The 16,518-nt window shown below is 40.3% G+C and overlaps 1 protein-coding gene across 1 annotated transcript in view; it reads left to right on the top strand.

Annotated features, from left to right (window-relative positions):
• The window catches only part of thsd7aa (thrombospondin, type I, domain containing 7Aa), a 199,347-nt gene that overhangs the window by 56,254 nt on the left and 126,575 nt on the right, over window positions 1–16,518 (top strand). The window contains exon 2 of the mRNA XM_023428180.1: window positions 8,496–9,678. Coding sequence (XP_023283948.1) covers window positions 8,496–9,678 — 1,183 coding nt within the window. The remainder of the gene's footprint in view (window positions 1–8,495; window positions 9,679–16,518) is intronic.

Genomic DNA, 16,518 nt, shown 5'->3' with positions numbered 1-16,518 from the left:
AAATGACCTTACAATATAATGGGTTTTAACCAAAATTGTAGTACAATTATAGAATGCAAAGAACTACACATCAACACGCACACACAAATACACGCAAATACACCGTGTTGATTGATCTTAGAGTTGCTCTCATATCATCCTGATTTTCCAGAAGCATAGCAAAAGCTCCTGCCACCCTGATGATACTGGGGTCAAAGTCACCTGAATCTTGTATGCTCTCAAAACACTGCATGAGGTCCTCTCTGTGCTCACAGAGTTGATGGCACAGCTGTGAAAGTTCCAACTGATGTTGCTGGGTGTAGGTTGTATATGGGCCACTACCTTATCAAGAACACCTGTCCGCTTGGGTGATCTTGAAAAAAAGCCGGAAGATCCACCCAGGTCAAAATTCTCACTTAGAATATGTGAGAGGTGGCCTGTTGCATTATCAGGTTGAGCTGATGTGCTAAGCAGTGGATGTAGTGGGCATTTGGGTACACATTTTGTATTTTCCTCTGAACACATGCAGTGGCACCCTTAATCACACAGGCTCCATCATATGCCTGGCATATGAGCTTACTTTTCTGATCCTCAGGAAGGAGACAGCCAGACGCTGCTGTAGCTGTGGCTGACAACAGAGGGATGAAATTTTCTCCTACACATTGTTTTTGGCATCAAAAGCACAAGTTGGGACTGTGTGGCAACATCCATGGTCTCATCTGCCTGGATTAATAAAAAAAATAAAATAAAAAATCACAGCTCTGATGACGTGTTCCCTCACAATTGACAGCATACAGTCCAGTAGCTCTATGTGAGGTCTCCCTTTCCTCGTGGCCAAGTAAAGCAAGCTCAACAGATCCACAAAATTTCACACAATCGATTATTCTGGACAGGACTTGCTGTTTTTTTGTCACCTCTATATTGTGCCTTCTAATGACAATCCTTTAGCCCCCAACTAACTGTTCAGCAATGCTAAGCCTGCCAAAAAAACCTAGCTTCAAACAGCTATCAAGATGACTGCGGCTACTTTTGTGCCGTTTGCACTTTTCAGAAAGGTGTTGACGGTACTGTACTAACATCCACAACATTTCAGTGCAGACACTTTGAAAAAGCAAACAGGGAAAGCAATAAAAGGTATTACTTATGTTGGGTAAACACCTGGCATATCAAACCAGGCATATCAAATGGAATACAAGTGAATCAAGACGTAGCGTTCTTCACAGAGCAAAGACAAGCTGGAAAATGCAAGCGGAATAGTGCTACAGTACAGATATGACAACAACGGCAGCCATTACCAGTTACTAATCCACTGGATAAATTCGGTAAGAGATCAAGATGTGCCGTTTCTCAGAGCACATTCAACCGGGCTAAAAATTGCCCCCACAAGAGGAATGAACAAGTAAGATTAACTGAAAATGTAAGTGTTGAGGAATGCAACATCCCACTGTTTACAAAAGCCTCCATATCTGACTCAGAAATCTTTCTGGCTGAATCACTGGGGTCAGCTATTATTGACACTGCTTATACTTGTACAGTATGTGGGGGAAAATGGCTGGAAAGCTACATGAAGGATCTCAGCCAAGATCAAATAAACAAGCTTCTGCAAACAGAAATTCCTAGTTGCAGACCATTTCCTTTTTGAGATGGAAATATAGTATACTGCACCTGAAAAGTGAAACTCCCCGCTAAAATAGGTCAGTCAAAATGCCATATTAAAGCTGAAGTGGTCGAAGTTGATATCCCACTGCTGAGAAAAACATCCCCTAAAAAAGGCAGGAACAGTTTTAGACATGGAGAATGACAGAGTTGTCATGTTCAAACAGCCTGTACCCCTTGAGTACACTAGTTCTGGATACTACTGCGTGAATATCAGAGATGGAAATACTGAAGAAAGTCAGACTGAAGATGATGTCCTTACAGTCACAGAAAACATATCCACAGATAAGTGAAATAACACAAGTACTTTAGCCATGCATTTGCTGATCGACTACAGAGACTCATTCAGAGCTCTGGTAAACGCAAAGAAAATTATCTCTATTTTACAACGAATAGTACATGACTGCGACATATGCCAGAGATACAGCAAGACCAAGCCAAAGCCTGCTGTTGGTTTACCTTTAGCTTTGGAGTACAGAGTACTGATTCAGATTACTGAATCAGCATATATCAACACATACATTACATGCTTCTAGGAAAGCATTTATAGAAGTTGAATGCTCAGAAAGGAGCTTAGACCCACAGATGACAAATATGAGACAGAAGACAAAGTATATTACAAACAAGCAGGCTGCACAGAGTGGATGGGACCAGGAATGGTCATTGGTCAGAATGGAGTTGTGGTATTTGTAAGACATGATGGAATTCTTGTTAAAGTGCACCAGTCTAGGTTTTTTAAGGTGAACACACGGGATGAAGATAAACAAATGGTGCAAGATGATCCTGACAGAAAGGCAGAAAGTGAAAAATTTGTTGCCAACAATGAAGCAGATAGCTCACAGACTATAAGGGGATGACATCAGTGACAGGGAGGTGAAAACAGGAGAAGTGCTGCACTCACCCATGACACAAACTAATGTGACACAAACTGAAACAGAGCACAATGTATGTGCTAACCCTGTCTCTTCCACAAGTGTAAAGTTAAGAGCAGGGCAAATTGTCACATTTATGAACAGAAATGATGGTGTTCAATGTAAAGTCAGAGTTTTAGGCAGAGCAGGCAAAGGACAGTACAAAAACTGGTATAACCTACAACCACTCCACTTACAAACAGCAAGTGCCATACATAGGTACACACCCCTTAATGAAACAGAAAGAGAGCAGCTGAGATCAAAAATAGGGCAGATATTATGGGTTGCCAAGCAGACTAGGTCAGATGTTATGTTTGACACTTGTAGCTTGGCATCAAATATAAAAAATGCTATGGTACAGTCCATCCATAAAGTGAACAATTTTGTCTGTAAACTTATCTCAGAAAAGGTGACTGTTAAGTTTCAGCATTTGGGTAACAGTAATGCTTTGAGCCTGGTTGTTTTAAGTGATGCGTCCCTTGGCAATCTTCCAGATGAGGTACAAAGGGTGGAACCTTAATTGCGCTTATGGGAGAAACTCTTGCTATGTCAGACCGAATAGACAATGCTATCTTTTTTGCAACGCTCTTTTCAGAGCTCACCACTGGTAATGGCTGAACTGAATGGTCTTCCGTTGATCTGTGTGACTCACTCCCTGTTCAATGCTGTTAAGTCAACTAAACATGTCACAGAGAAGAGACTCTGGTTGGCAATAAGTAGTATTAAAGAGCTCATACAAAGCAAGAAAATCAAAGAGGTTCGATGGTCAGATATAAAAGCCCAACTCACTGACAAAAAAGGGAGCTTCAGCTCTGATGCTTTTGAAAGCACTAAGTTAAGGACTGTGGAGTCTGTGATGAAACATAAAACAAACAAAACAAGCCCTGCTCCCAAACCCAACCAATCCCTACTAATATAGAAGAAGACAACGAAAATAAAACCCTATCTCCAGCCTTACCTTTCAAACAAAACTACAATATAGCAGCCACCCATAACCTAGTGTTGCCAGACAGAAAACAATAGACAGGAAAGAAAACCTGATAAACTAAACTAGACTAAACTAAAGATGATCCCAAAAACTGTAAACATCCACTCAACAATCACAACCTCAAAGCCAACTCCAGAAGAGCTAACTATACACACGTTGTCATAGTTCCGTTGGCATATATATCTGCTTCATTTCACATTGCTCTTTTCCCACGGCAAGAATGATGATTTTGCAACAAACCCACTGTAGTGGAGAGCAGGAATATCCTTGGATAATCCTTGGAGGTTGACACACATTATTCCAAGATTGTCACTCCTACTGGTCATCGTAATAGCGTAAGTTAGCTCTTTTTATTAGGGATGCTCCAATCAGAATTGTTTGCCGATCCACGGTTGTTACCAAACAATTTTGGCATGCATTGCAGATGGTGTAGGTTACATCACACACTTCCACACAACTGGCGCAGTGAACAAGATGGTAGGCAGGACTACAATTGAAGAGTTTTCTCTCAGCCACGGACACCAGAGTATTAACCACACATGATTGTTTCAAAGGTGATTGGTGACTATTTTTTATGAAAAACGGCTGATCATGATCAGTGGCTGATCAATCGGCACATCCCTACCTTTTATTGTATTATGTACATAAGCCCTGAAAGGCAAGTAAATTTTTTTTTTTCTTGGGAAAAAAATTAATTTCTCTGTAAAAAAAAAACAAAAAAAAAAAAAAAACTCATATGCAAAGATGAAAAAAAAAAAAGCTTGACAAACTTATTAGTATTTGTCTCTCCTTGGTATAATAGTGGCATTACTGATGGGTTTTGTGGTATAAGGATGGAGGCAGGGTGTGATTAGATGTGTGAAATCCCCCTGGAGATAACTGTGTCATTCGTTCATGAATTATGGTGAACTACTGCATGGAGCTTAGACAATACCACCTGCCAGGGAACTAATCCTTTATGGCTATAAACATGCTGGCCTCTTTGCAGAGCTGGATGTGGATTAAAACCTGAGCCCAGATGGGTTACTTAGCCTTGCAGCATGTTGCCTTTTGTCTATATTCTTAATTACAAAATCAATTTGGCATTGTTTTTCATCACTGACCTGCCCATCTTATCACTAACATTGTATACTCTAGATTAAATGCTACATTAAATGAGCAGTATATTTCCTAATTTCCAGCCAGAGATGATGGTGGCAGTCAGTGATATAAGCTAGACCAGTGACTACAGCTGTCTCTTGTGTCTGAGGGAGTTTCTTGTTGATTTGTATTGAGCCAGACCTCCTGCTACAGCTGTATGCTAATTTGCCCTCTTAGTTCTTCTGTATCCTAGCTTTATTGAGTGAAAACACGAAGCACTGTTTTATACAGCATCTGACTTTCTTTATTCCCTAGTGGTAGACAAAGCTCAGAGGTTTTTGTTCCATAGATACTCTCACTTGTAGTTTTATGCAGGCAGTCTGTCAAATTACAAAATTTGACACAAATGTGCTTTACAGTTGTGGTTTTGATGAAATCCTGTTTTAAAGCTAACAGCGGTTGGCCGGTTTGGTTGAGCCACCACTTTCAATGGATTCATTCAATAGCATGCTTCCCCAGATCCTACGGAATTTTATGAGTTTTGAGTGAAATACCGTGACAGCTATTTGATAGATAGACATGGAATTTGGAGGAGAGATTAAAAGGTCCCAAAAGAATATACTATGACTTTGGCAGCACCAGCATAAGCTTTCACCTGTTCAGTGAAATATGTCAACATCTACAATATGATAATACTGATGGAAGTTTTTGGCTCAGTGTAATGTAACTTGGATTATTATTTTCCGTTGTTAAAAGTGGTACTGCAGCCTAAACCATAAGAGATAATGGCATGAGATTGGCAGGGCTGGTATAGACTCCTGCACGTACCTCAGACACCAAAAATGACACATGTCCATCATAAGATATCGCTATACTCAAGGAAAAAGCGTTTTGGCCTCTAACTCCCCCATAGTACATTGCACATTCAAAAACAGAGATCCATGGGGAATGTAAAATTATTTCCAGGGACATTATATTGATTTTCTTTTCTTTTTTTCTAATGTTTCTTTTAAAAATGTACTTTAAAATTGCTTGAGGTATGCTTTACTCTTTGGAAACTGAATGATGCCAATGACTAATTTCTTTTTTTTGACAGTGGAATAATTATCTTAATCTTACTTAATCTTAGTATAACAAGCTCTGCTGTTTTGTAATCATAAAATATTTTTTTTGTGATTATAGGAAAGTGAAGCTTGTTATGCAGATAACACAACATATTTAATCTGTTATCACAAGGATACAAAGTATAGAAAAAAATTAATCCCAAAGCCACTTTACGTCCTTTATCTGTTCATTGTTTTTAAGAAAAAAGGCTACACCTTTTGTTATGGGCAGTCTACCCAGCCACCCTGGTTTCCCAGCTGCTCAGAAACTGCAGCGAAGAGGAGGAGCACTTCCAATTCACTGAGCCTCGACTGCATTATGTCAAATAAACTGCATTCATTACATTTTTTATCAGTCAGTAATGGCCAGTGTACTTTTATATGCTGTAGTCTGCTGGGACAGCAGCATGTCAGACATGAACACATGAAGCCTAGACAAGTTGGTCAAAAAGGCCCAGTCTGTGCTTCAGGACTGTTGTGGAGAGATGCATGCAATGTAAGATGGAGGCCATCTTAGACATTACCAACTACCCTCTCCACAACATTCTGGCAGGACAGAGAGGCAGCTACAGCTGCAGCAAACATCTCATCTTGCTGTGCTGCAGAACAGGGAGGTTCAGGAGATCCTTTGTTCCCACTGCCATCAGGCTATACAAACATCTTAGCCAAAGGAAGTGGACTGATTTAATTATTGTTTATTTGTTTTTAACTGTTATTATTATCATCAACAATGAGCTAATGCACACATCAATTTCCCCTAGGGGGTAAATAAAGTATCTGTCTATTTATCTATCTATCTCGCTAAAGGAGTAGGAGGAATATAAGAACATGAGACACAATGAGCAAGAGAGTGAAGGAGAGTGGGAGAGAGAGAAAACATTGGAAACTGCTAAGCTAAAGAACTAGTAGATATGAATAGCATATAAACAACAGAAATGACAGCAACTAGAAATGAGAAAATACACTTACTGCAGCACAGCAATAAAAGTCCTTCAACTTCAACAGGAGCAGATCAATTTATTTAAGGTAAACACAAGAAACTTGTGCTACATTAGGTACTAATTAGCTACATAGGCTTTGTACTAAAGTACCGCTATGACCAACTATACATAATCAAACAGAGGGAATAAAAATCTAACTATTTTACCGCTGTTGTAGTCCAGCCAAAAAGAACATGCAATATCTACATAGATATTGGGTGTACACAGCCAGAAATTAGATGAAAAAAAATCAACAGTTTTAAATTTTTAGTTTCCTGTTAAATTGAATATTCATCCACATCTGTGACAAATTTTCAGACACACCAGGAATAGACCAAAATGCACAACTCAAAAACAGTCCAGTTTCCAAAAAATCAGGTCCTTTAATAAAAAAACAAGTTCAGTACACAGGAGTCAGTCAGTAGAGGCAAACAGATCAAAAGGGCTAAGAGTAAAGTCAAGGGGTAAAAAAAAACACTTGGAGACAAAAAACTAGAGAATAAAGGCTTGTACACTCACAACAACAGGCAAAGACAAACTGGCAAAAGGAGCAGGGAGCACACAGACTAAATACACAAGGGAGGCAGGAATAATGAGGAACAGGTGAAATACATCAGGGCGGGGCAGACAATCACAAAGGTGGGAAACACACACAAGGGCAGGAAGTGGATCTGAAATGAGAGGACAGTTAGACAACAAAATAAAACATAACTGAAAAAGTGAGAAAAAACTAAACCATGATCTAATGTCAAGACAAGGCATGATAGTCTGGACCTAAAAAGACTATCAGCAATGTAACACCATTAAGTGGTAATGATTTTTAATGGCACACCATTCCTCACATTAGCTAATACATTTTTATGTTGCCCCTGTACCGATTGGGTCTTCAGCTTTACTGGCTCAGCATCTGCTTCCCTCCTAACAAGGTTTTATTGTTGAAAGTTGATGTTTACTTAGACCTATAATTGTATTTTTATAAATCCAGTGGAAGTGCAATCATAGTACTGAAAGAGAGATTTATGGGTCTTTGTTAGAACATTTTATTGCACTCAGAAGCACTTAGGTTTCAGATATTTGATTTGGAAAGGTAATAGTTTTCTCAGAATTCACTTTTATGTTGAGGAAAAAAATCTGGTTTTGATGGGCTTTTTTGCCATCAGCTGTTATTGGTGGGCATTGAATGACTTCCATAGAAATGGTTTGTGAAAGACTGACTGTGAAACATCAACATTTTGAAAACACGTACCTCGTGTATCTACTCTTGACAGTCTTTTTGATGGAAAGCAAAAACTGAGGAAAATATTCATTTTCAAAATTATGGCTATGGTCTTCCATTCATACAGTTCATGCAGTTACATTTGTGCTGGGATATGTGCATTCGGGAAGATGACCATTGGGAAGTTCTACCAGAGCAGCAATGAATGATTCTGGATTATTAGAATTTGCTTCTTACTGGCATAGGCTACTGGTTGTGATAAAATTGGAAAATCTGGAAACATGGGCATGTGGCTACAGCAAAGTACACCAGCAGTCAGACAAGTTGTTAACACACCAAAGGTTTTTTCCAGATTATTCAAATCACACTATTTGGTGGTAAAACTGAAAGCGCAGCACAGAAAAATTGCATGCATGACATAAGTATGGCTAACCCTGGGGCTTGTTTAGACCCTGTTTGATCTTCTGGAGAAGGGTGGTAGTCACTTTTCTCACAGTTACTTTCTCATCAAAGTTGCAATTCTATTCCTCTCAGTTTCACTTAGACCTTTCTCTGATCACTCTGTCGTCTTACTCTTTACAGGTCCATGGGGTCGGTGTATGGGCAGTGAGTGTGGTCCTGGAGGCAGCCAAAGTAGGGCAGTATGGTGTGCCCATTCTGAAGGCTGGACGACCTTGCACACCAACTGTGATCAGATGGAACGTCCAGACAACCAGCAGAGTTGTTTCAGAGTGTGCGACTGGCACAAAGATCTGTATGACTGGCAGCTGGGTGCATGGAACCAGTGTGTTCCAGTGTCGATGCGCAGTGCCGGGGTGCAGCGCCCTGCTGTATGCACCCGGGGAGAAGAGGGCATTCAGACCCGTGAGGTGGGCTGCGTGCAGAAAGTGAATGGTGAGCCTGCAGAGGATGCAATCTGTGAATACTTTGAACCTAAACCACGCCTAGAGCAGGCATGTCTTATTCCCTGTCCTCGGGACTGTGTGGTGTCTGAATTCACCCTGTGGACTCCCTGTTCAAAAACCTGTGGATTGGGCTTACAGAACCGGATTCGCTTCATCCTTGCTCCACCACTGTTTGGCGGAGCAGCCTGCCCAAACTTGACTGAGTTTCAGACATGCCAGCCAGGGCCCTGTGAGGGAGAGGAAAGTCTCTATAGCCTTAGAGTGGGACCTTGGGGGCCCTGCTCTGTCCCACTGTCAAGGCAAGCTAGACAAGCTACAAAACCACCCAGGGAAAGTGATACAGATTCCAAAGAGGGTGACCAACAGTCCAGAGAGATCGAAAAACCATCCACAGGGGCTGACAAGCAGTCCAGGGAAAGTATCAAACAGTTTGGTGAGGGCGATAAACAGTCAAAAGGAGGTGACAAACAGATCAGAGAGGGTGAAAAACAGCACAAAGGAGACAGATGGTCCAAAGTTGGTAATAAACTGTCCAGTGATGGTGACAAACGTTCCAGATCCAACAGAAAACTGAGTAGGGCAAACAGGAAACCAGACAGGCCATCCCGACAAGCAGACAGGCCCAAACGCCAAAAAAAGGCTAAAAACAAGGAGAAAAGAGAGAAAATGAGAGCGAAAGTCAGAGAGAGGTTAAGAGAAAGAGGCAAGTCAAAGGATCCTCAGACAAAAGAACTTATTAAGAAGAAGAGGAACAGGAACCGTCAGAACCGCCCAGGAGGAAAGTTCTGGGACTTGCAGGTTGGCTTCCAGACCAGAGAAGTGGTGTGTGTCCACAAGAGTGGGAATGTTGAAGCTCTCAGGTAAGAATGACTGAAACAAGTTTTCTCACATGTCACCTCACAGCTTCTGCATTATCCATGCTTCCATCTACAATGATGTGTTACTATGAATTTAACCTGTAATATTTTTTATTCCAAAGGAGAAGGAATCCTCAGACCTGAGTCAGTTTCGAATGATCTCTCTCCTAAATGTAAAGGGGAAGATCTCCTTTAGCGTAATCGCACGGAGATTAGCTAGTTATTTAGAAAGGAATAGCTTAATAAATACTGCAGTACAGAAGGCAGGAATACCAGGATTCGCAGGGTGTTTAGAGCACACTAGCACGATTTGGCATCAAATTCAGGCAGCCAAGACAAAGAAAAGAGACTTGCATGTCATATTTTGGGATTTAGCAATTGCGTTTGGTTCAGTGCCACATAGCCTTATTTGGGAGGCATTTGATTATTTTAGAGTGCCTGGAGTAGTGGTTAATTTAGTAAGGTCATATTTCCAAGACATTAGACAATGCTTAAGTACAGCAGGCTTTACAACAGGGTGGCAGAGGCTAGAAATAGGCATTATGGCAGGGTGTACGATTTCTCCATTGGCATTCACAATGGCGATGGAGGTAATCATTAGAGCTTCTAAGTTGGTTGTAAGTGGAGAGAGGCGGCAGGATGGGATGCGCCTTACACCAATTAGGGCCTACATGGATGACATGACGTTGATAACTACAATGGTGCCATGTATGAAAAGAGTACTTGAGAGACTTAATAAAAACTTAAAGTGGGCTAGTATGAAAATCAAGCCTAGTAAGACTAGAAGTATCTCAATAGGTAGAGGGAAGTTAAGTGATAGGAAGTTTGTAATAGACGAAGAGGAAATTCCAATAATTAGGGAAAAATCAGTAAAGAGTCTAGGTAGGTGGTACAAGGCAGACTTGAATGACGGAGAACAGGTAGTGAAGTTTCCGAAAGATGTTGCTGAGGAACTGGATAGAATAGATAAGTCAGGGCTTCCAGCCAAGTTGTGGTGTCTGCAGTTCGGGTTATTTCCCAGGTTGATGTGGCCACTGTCTGTATATGAGATTCCATTATCTTCTGCAGAAAAAATGGAAAGATTAGTTAGCTTTTACATTAGGAAGTGGCTAGGTGTTCCTAGATGTTTAAGTACGGTGGCACTGTATGGGAAAGGCATACTTCAGCTCCCAATAACTAGTCTAGTGAAGGAGTTTAAATGTACTAAGGTTAGGACAGAGCTCCTGTTATCTGGGAGTAAAGATGCTGTAGTTAGTAAGGTGGTTCCAAACCCAATCAAGGGGAGAAAATGGAATCCAAGAATGGCGGTGCAGGAGGCGGAAGCAACGCTCAGGCATACAGAGATTGTGGGTAATGTCCAAATAGGCCGGGGAGGCTTGGGGCTTGGCCCAGGCAAACCGGTGTGGAGTAGAACAGGTCCCAAAGAGAAGAGAAAGCTAGTTGTGGAGCAGGTTCATAGACAGGAGGAAATATTAAGGGGTGCAAAGGCAGTGGCCCAGGCTAAGCAGGGACAGTGGTTGAATTGGGAAGGTGTAGATAAGAAAAAGCTTAGCTGGAAAGAGCTGTGGAGTATGTAGGAAAGTAGTATTAGATTTTTGATAGGGGCAACATATGACGTATTGCCAATTCCCCAGAACCTAAAACTCTGGGTAAATGGAGACCCGCTATGTTCATTGTGTTCAGGTACTGCAACTTTAAAGCACATTTTGTCAGGCTGTAAGGTTAGTCTGTCGCAAGGCCGGTATACGTGGCAACATAACCAGGTTTTAAAAAGCTTAGCCGCAGGAATTGAAGATTTATGGAGGCAGACAAATTTAGGAGGGTCTAAAATAAAGACAGTTGCAATCAAGTTTGTTCAAGAGGGAGAGAAAGTTGGTAAGACAGAAAGGAGGCAAGGCAGCTTAGAGGATGCTTGTGATTGGGAAATGCAGGTAGATTTAGGAGGAAAGCTTGTTGTTCCCCAGGAAATAGCCAGTACAAAGCTAAGGCCTGACATAGTCTTGTGGTCTAGGAGTAGAATGAGAGTATATTTCATAGAGCTGACTGTTGCATGGGAGGCTTCAGTGGTAGAAGCATATGAAAGGAAAAAGCTTAGGTATGTAGAGTTTGGGGCAGAAGCAGAGCAGCGAGGATGGGAAGTTAGGATTTGTCCAGTGGAAGTTGGATGTAGAGGATTTGTAGCAAGGTCTGTTGTCTCTTTGGTGAGGGAGTTAGGAGGAAGTGGACAGAGTGTGAGGAAAATAGTAAAGGACATGTCAGATAAGGCAGTAAGATCAGCAGTGCATTTGGATGAGAAGAAGTAATGGTAGCTGGGGGCCCAGCAGGGGGAGCACTTAGGATAGACAGACTCTTAGGAGAAGCAAGGAAGATATCCAGGAAGAGGAAGTGTTTTTAAGTGGGGGGTGTGGCCTGTGTGAGCCTCTTTGATACCATGCGGTTAGTTCAGGTGAGTTGGCCTGTATTGTTTGTTTGCATTGCTTTGAATTGGTTTGTAGTTTGTCTTTGACTGTTTAGGTGAGTTTGTTTGTTTTAGGTGAGTAATATTGTCTTGGAGAGTGGGGGAGTAGGGGGAGGTAGAGCACAGCCTAATCCGGAGGGGGAGAGTTTAGCTCAACAAGGCATCTCTCCCTGACTCTACCTCCCTCATTCAAAATGGCCGCCACTTTCTGGGAAAGAAGAAAATCTAGTCCTACACTACAGAACAGAACTGTTTAGGGGAGTTTTTGTTTGCTGAATCTGCTAGTGTGTTTTGTCCTAGTTGATGATAGTGTTGTTTGTGGTAGCATAGGCAAGATAAAGGAGAAAATAGATGTGGTGTGAGGAGCAGTGATGGCTGGCATTAGGGGAGTGACTCTGGGACGCCAGTGATCACTGGCTAGCCTCCTGGAGGTGTTGTGGGACCAACTAGATTAAACACTGGTGAAAGGAGGTTCCCACCTGTTGACCCCGAAGACATGTTAGTTATCACTGCTCATTAGTCTGTATAGCTAAATTAATAGTTATCATAGGACTTAGGATGTTAAGCTTAGGGAGCTATTCACCGGGTCCATTTTCTGTAGCACAAGTTTCTTGTGTTTACCTTAAAAATGTCTTCAATTTCTTAATAGGCTACTCTGGAAAATAATTTAATTTGAGCATTAAGACTGGAATGAGGATTAAAGTATTTTGAAATTAGTACATTCAGGTTTTTATGCAAAGCCAGGGCTGGAGGCATTATGTTTTCAGGTTATCTGATGGCCGTTCATCTCATTCTTATGTATGTTATATCTCAGTAAAGCTATGAGGGAATTTCTTCAAAATTTGGCACAAACATTCACTCTGACTCAAGGAAGAACTGATAAGATTTTAGTAGTCAAAGGTTTTTGGTCAAGGTCACGTTGTTCTCATAAAACACAGTTTTGGCCTTGTGAACATGATATCTTGGTTAACTTGGAAACCGTATTACAAAATAAAACAGGAAGTGAGAAAGTCCAAAACAAAACTAACAAAAAGTGTCTGCCATAGCAAACCATGACAGTTTGTAGCTGTATTCTGATTGGTTAATTTGTTTTTAGCTTTATTCTGATTGGTTGGTTTGTAGCTATATTGTGATTGTTTGGTTAGCAGCTGTATTCTGATTGATTACTTGGTTTGTAGCCTTTTTTTGATTGGTTGGTTTGTAGTTGCACTCTGATTGGTTAGTTGGTTTGTAGCCGTATTTTGATTTTTTTAATTTGTAGCCGTATTCTCAATTGTTGGTTTGTAGTCGTATTCTGATTGGTTGGTTACTATCTGTATTCCTATTGGTTAATTGGTCTTTAACTTCATTCTGTTTGGTCAATTTGTAGCCGTATTCTAATTGGTCAATTTGCAGGTCTGTTCTAATTGGTTTGTAGCTGTATTTTGATTTATGTCATATTCAGATTGGTAAAGTTTTCTAGCTGTTTTCCTATTGGTTAGTTTCTTTGTAGCCATACTGTAATTGGTTGTTTTGTAGCTCTAATCTGATTGGTAGTTTTGCAGCCGTATTCTCATTGGTTGACTTGTAGCTCTATTCACATTATTTGGTTTGTAGCTGTATTCAGATTTGTCAATTTGTAGCTGTATTCTGATTGGTTTGTTGATTTTTAGCTGTAATTTGATTGGTTGATTTGTAGTTGTATTCTGATTGATTCACAGATGAATTCCTCCCGAGTTGACTCGACTGAGCTGCACTAGAGGGAGGAAGTGCTCTGTGATTTATAAGAAACACAATTACATCTTTGCAATTGCATCTTCTGATTGTCATTGAAATATTGCACATTGAAATATTTTTGTATCCCAGGAGCTCCTCAAAGGAATCCCTTCAAATTTGGCAGAAATCATCACTTGGACTCAAGCATGATTGAGCTGATAACATTTTGGTGCTCAAAGGTCAAGGTCCTCACAAAACCTGGTGTTGGCCTTGTGAACGCAATATCTCGGGAACTCTTCAAGGGAATCCCTTCAGATTTGGCACAAATGTCAACTTGGATTCAAGGATGAACTAATTACATTTTCTGACACTGACCTCAGTCACTGCAGGTGTCCCTAAAAAAGCCTTTTCAAGCTGTCATGACTGGGTAAAATGACCTCACACTGATGGTTTCAAATCCAAATTTGTCCCAACAACCATAGCAAGACATGTATACACACATATGTGTGTGAAGTTGATCTGCAATAAAGCTATACCGCTATATTCAAATAGACGATAGCTAAGATAAATGTGCGCGTGGTGTTGGGAACTCCGTCAGTTTAACCTTCAAGCAGCCCTTTGAAGTTGTCAGGACCTGTCAAAATGACCTCACGATAATGGTTTTTAAACAAAATTGTCCTCACAAAGAAAGATATCTACACACATGCAAAGAACTACACATCAACACGCACACACAAGTACACGCAAATACACTGTGCTGATTGATCTTAGAGTTGCTCTCATACCTGAGTTGAAAGGCAGAATTACGAATTAATGAGTTTAATTAGCCAATCAGAATCAGATTTGCCCATTTCTGCAAAGGAACACCTGCTCCTGAATTAGCATTTCAGTCAATCGGAGAGGTGGAGGGTACTCCCATCAAAAACTGTAAAAGATATTGGAATGAGACCAAAACTTGGTGATACTGGCCAAATGAAAATTGTCAACGAAGGTTGGAAATTGAGGGATTTGAAAGTGCTTGTCTGACTTTTTTGAGTTAAATTTTCAAGGATGGCAGTTAGAGTTTGCAGTTAGCTCTGGTTTTATTTGTATAGTGCCAATTTACAACATAAGTTATCTCAAGGCACAAATTTATAATATTAGTTACAGAGACCCAACAATTCCCACAAAGAGCAAGCACTAGGCGACAGTGGCAAGGAAAGACTTCCTTATAAGAGGCAGAAACCTCGAGCAGAACTGGATTATGGGTGGGCGGCCAACTGCCTCGACTGGTTGGGATGGAGAGATAGAGAGAGAGAGAGAGAGAGAGCAAGAGAGAGCACAGAGGAAAAAAACAAGAACGTGCAATGATAGCAATATTAATAATAGCAATAGTAACGCAGTAACAGCAATAGTAATATAATGGCAAATGTAGTGCTCCTCCTGATAAAAATAGTAATGACAGCTAATGACATTAATAATTATCATTATTAATTATAGTAAATTTTAGTCCAGTTAGCGAGTGGAGCTGTGCTTAAAAACAGCAGACATCGCTGAAGATATCACAATCCTCTACAACAACACCACACTGAGTGAGCGAGAGAGACGGTCAGAGAGACAAGCTAGTGCTAACTGCAAAGCCAAAGTAACTAGCAGATCTGAACAGCATATAAACAGCTGCAGAGTTAGTGAGTTAGTAAGTTTAAATGTACAGCAGGTATTTGGACACTGTGATAACAGCAAGAAAGAAAACAACAATATTAACTGTGTTCAGACAGAGTAGCAATATACTCTACCAGTAACAGAAACTGAGATCACACCACACTGATATCAGCACGTCAATATGTGAACGGCGTCACTTCTATTAGTGAAAAGACATCAGTATGAGTTGCTTTCATACCTGATTTAAAATTGTTCTCAGATAAAAGAACAAAATAAGTCAGTTAAAATGTTTCTGAGTAAAGGTGTTACTGTGTTACTGTTGGGAGAGAGGAGTTAAACATGTTATAGGGTGATAATAATAATATATAATAAAACTATAAAATGAAAGAACATCTTTAGGTTACCAGATATATCAGTTCAGAGGTGAGAACAGCAACGAAATCAACCAATGAATTGGTAATGAGTCTAATTAGCTAATAAGAATCAGCTTTGTCCATTTCTCCCCAGACACTGCGTTAGTAGTGTGTATGTGTGTAAGTCTGTGTGTAGGTGTGTGTTGTTAGGCCAGCTCTGCCTCATGAGCTGGACACCATAAATATTGGCTATCATAAATTAAGAAAATATTAATATTAAAAAATATTAATATTTAATAATAACTTTAAAATGAACTAGAAAATTCCAGGGAAATTTTGAGTGCCACGGGGGCTACTGCCGGGATGAGTACATGATTTATTTCCAGTCTTCAAAAGTCACTCTGATCATATTCTGGTTTTCAGAAATGTCTTGATATAAAACAATGTCACATCCATCCATCATGTATTATGTGGGAAATATCTCATATTCTGTCTTGTTTTTTTTAATAAAACAAGAGGCAACATGTCTTCAAACTGGCATTTAAAGGGTTAAAATCCTGAAAACTAATAAACATTTGGTAGGTTTGAGCAGAACTGAAGTGGTTTAAGAGATATTGATATTGAGAAAAAAATATTGATATATGATGATTTTATAGCATTTTCTTTGTGTGTCCTTTTTTGGACACGAGGAACCCC

Source organism: Seriola lalandi, unplaced genomic scaffold, assembly GCF_002814215.2.
Source record: "Seriola lalandi dorsalis isolate HSWRI2012SDOR001 ecotype SW California unplaced genomic scaffold, Sedor1 jcf7180002054868, whole genome shotgun sequence".
Lineage (NCBI taxonomy): Eukaryota > Metazoa > Chordata > Actinopteri > Carangiformes > Carangidae > Seriola > Seriola lalandi.
Note: the sequence above shows the minus strand (reverse complement) of the source record. Positions and strands in the feature narration are given on the sequence as shown.